General features: G+C 37.3%; 1 protein-coding gene across 1 annotated transcript; it reads left to right on the forward strand.

Moving 5' to 3' along the window:
- On the forward strand, window positions 1–933 carry LOC100341839 (olfactory receptor 5W2-like). Its single transcript, XM_008270933.4, has one exon. The coding sequence runs from the start codon at window positions 4–6 to the stop codon at window positions 931–933; it is 930 nt and encodes a 309-aa protein (XP_008269155.1). The 5' UTR covers window positions 1–3.
- The last annotated feature ends 1,457 nt before the right edge of the window (window positions 934–2,390 follow it).

Below are 2,390 nucleotides of genomic sequence, written 5' to 3' on the forward strand. Positions count from 1 at the left end.
AGAATGGATAAGGAAAATTGTTCCACTGTAAGTGAATTCTTTTTCTTGGGAATTACCAATAACCCTGGGATGAAGGTGACCCTGTTCATCACATTCCTAGTTGTTTATCTCACTAACCTCCTGGCAAATCTTGGAATGATCATCTTAATTAGACTGGATTCCCGGCTGCACACCCCAATGTACTTTTTCCTCAGCCACCTCTCGTTCTGTGACCTCTGCTACTCCACTGCTATTGGACCCAAGATGCTGGTGGACATATTTGCCACAGACAGGTCAATTCCCTTCTATGGCTGTGCTCTGCAGTTCCTGATCTTCTGTATCTTTGTGGATTCTGAGTGTCTGCTGCTGGCAGTGATGGCCTTTGATCGCTACAAGGCCATTAGCGACCCCTTGCTCTACACAGTCAACATGTCCAGCAGGGTGTGCTCCCTGCTCACAGCTGGGGTTTACCTGGTGGGAATGACAGATTCATTGTTACATACATCATTAACATTCCGCTTATGTTTCTGTGGGTCTAAAGAGATTAATCATTTCTTCTGTGATGTCCCTCCTTTGCTACTACTGTCCTGCTCAGACACACAGGTCAATGAGTTGGTGATCTTCACTGTTTTTGGTTTCATTGAACTGAGTACCATTTCTGGAGTTCTTGTTTCTTATTGTTACATCATCTCATCCATTTTGAAGATCCGCTCTGCTGAGGGACGGTTCAAAGCTTTCTCCACCTGCACCTCCCACTTAACCGCAGTTGCGATTTTCCAGGGCACCATGCTCTTCATGTACTTCAGGCCAAGTTCTTCCTACTCTCTAGATGAGGAAAAGATGACCTCACTGTTTTACACCCTGGTGATTCCCATGTTGAACCCTCTGATTTACAGCCTGCGGAACAAGGATGTGAAAGAGGCTCTGGACAAACTGAGAAGCAGTGTGTGCTAAGGCAAATGGGCAGACTTTAAATAAATATGTGTATTTACACACACACATGTTAAATAAATATTTTGATTTCTTCAAATTATATATTAGAACATCAAATATCTGATTTTAATTTCAATTGTACTTTCCAAGCCTATAACTCCTCCATATTATTGAGCTTCCTAAATATAATAAATTTCTTGTGTATCTTCAATTTAAATAATGCGCCATCTTTATTTTGCCCTAAACTTTATTGGCTTAATGACAACTATATTAACTATTTTAATATTCGCAGTATACACTATATCCAAAGTTAGTGAACACTATCTTGAAATATGAATCAATAGTAAATATTTAACCTATTTTAAATGTAATTTTACGATTCACACAGTTTAAAATATCACTTAGAATTTGACTAAACCAGAGAGCTTCTCCAAGAATTCCAAGCTGCATACTTTACTTAGCAAAAATTTCTTATTTTCTAATTATTTCCTGGTTTGTGCAATAAGTTGGCCAGCCATAGTATTTTCATTTTGCACTATTGAAAGAAAAAAATTGGATAAAGTAAATTTAGCAGAGTTTGTTTGAGCAAAGAATGATTCATAAAACTGGCAGAAACCTGATCTAATAGAGCTGTTGAGAGCTCCACATGGCAGTGTGGACTGCTAGTATTTATAGACAGGTAGAAAAGGAAGTTCCATATTAAAAAGTGTTGATTGGTTTATTGTAGCTAGGCATTGTGTTATTAAGGCATGGTGTGATGAAGCAGTTGTTTTAGTGTCATGTGATCAATTAGCATTTATGACTGCCTGAAGCTCAGCTATTTTCAATTACTGAGACTCACCTATTCATTATATAAATATACTCCTCAATTGCAATCTGTTTACGTATTATGTTAAGTTGCACTTTTCTACATAGGAGACAACTTTGGATTCTTTTATATTTAATTTAGATTTATTTTGTTAATAATGTTCAAACATTCAGTCACAAAAGAGCACTTCTGAATGCCAATATGTGAAATACATATTTGTTACTCTTCTTTATGGTTCTATTTTTAAGTGAAAATAATGTTTAAATTTCAAAGATATAGATAAATATAGAGTATTCTGTTGATTCCAATTTATGTCAGCGTTTCTCTTTTGTAGTACAAGTAGTAAGTCCTTTGATGACAGTTTTTTCTTACAAATAGATAAATATAAGGTAGCCAAACATTGATTCATTTACATAAAAATTTCATTACAATATTTTTTTAAAGATTTATTTATTTATTTGAATGTCAGAGTTACAAAGAGAGAGGAGAGGCAGATAGAGAGAGAGGTCTTCCATCGCCTGGTTCATTCCCCAATTGGCCGCAAGGTTCGGAGCTGTGCCAATCCGAAGCCTGGAGTCAGGAGCTTCTTCCAGGTTTCCCACATGGGCGCAGGGGCCCAAAGAGTTGGGCCATCTTCTACGCTTTCCCAGGCCATAGGAGACAGCTGGAT

Source organism: Oryctolagus cuniculus, chromosome 1 (assembly GCF_051225735.1).
Source record: "Oryctolagus cuniculus isolate XC-2025 breed Fujian yellow rabbit chromosome 1, ASM5122573v1, whole genome shotgun sequence".
Lineage (NCBI taxonomy): Eukaryota > Metazoa > Chordata > Mammalia > Lagomorpha > Leporidae > Oryctolagus > Oryctolagus cuniculus.

Bases quoted from the DNA above. Each gene is read 5' to 3' on its own strand.
- LOC100341839 (XM_008270933.4), top strand. From the start codon at position 4: ATGGATAAGGAAAATTGTTCCACTGTAAGTGAATTCTTTTTCTTGGGA.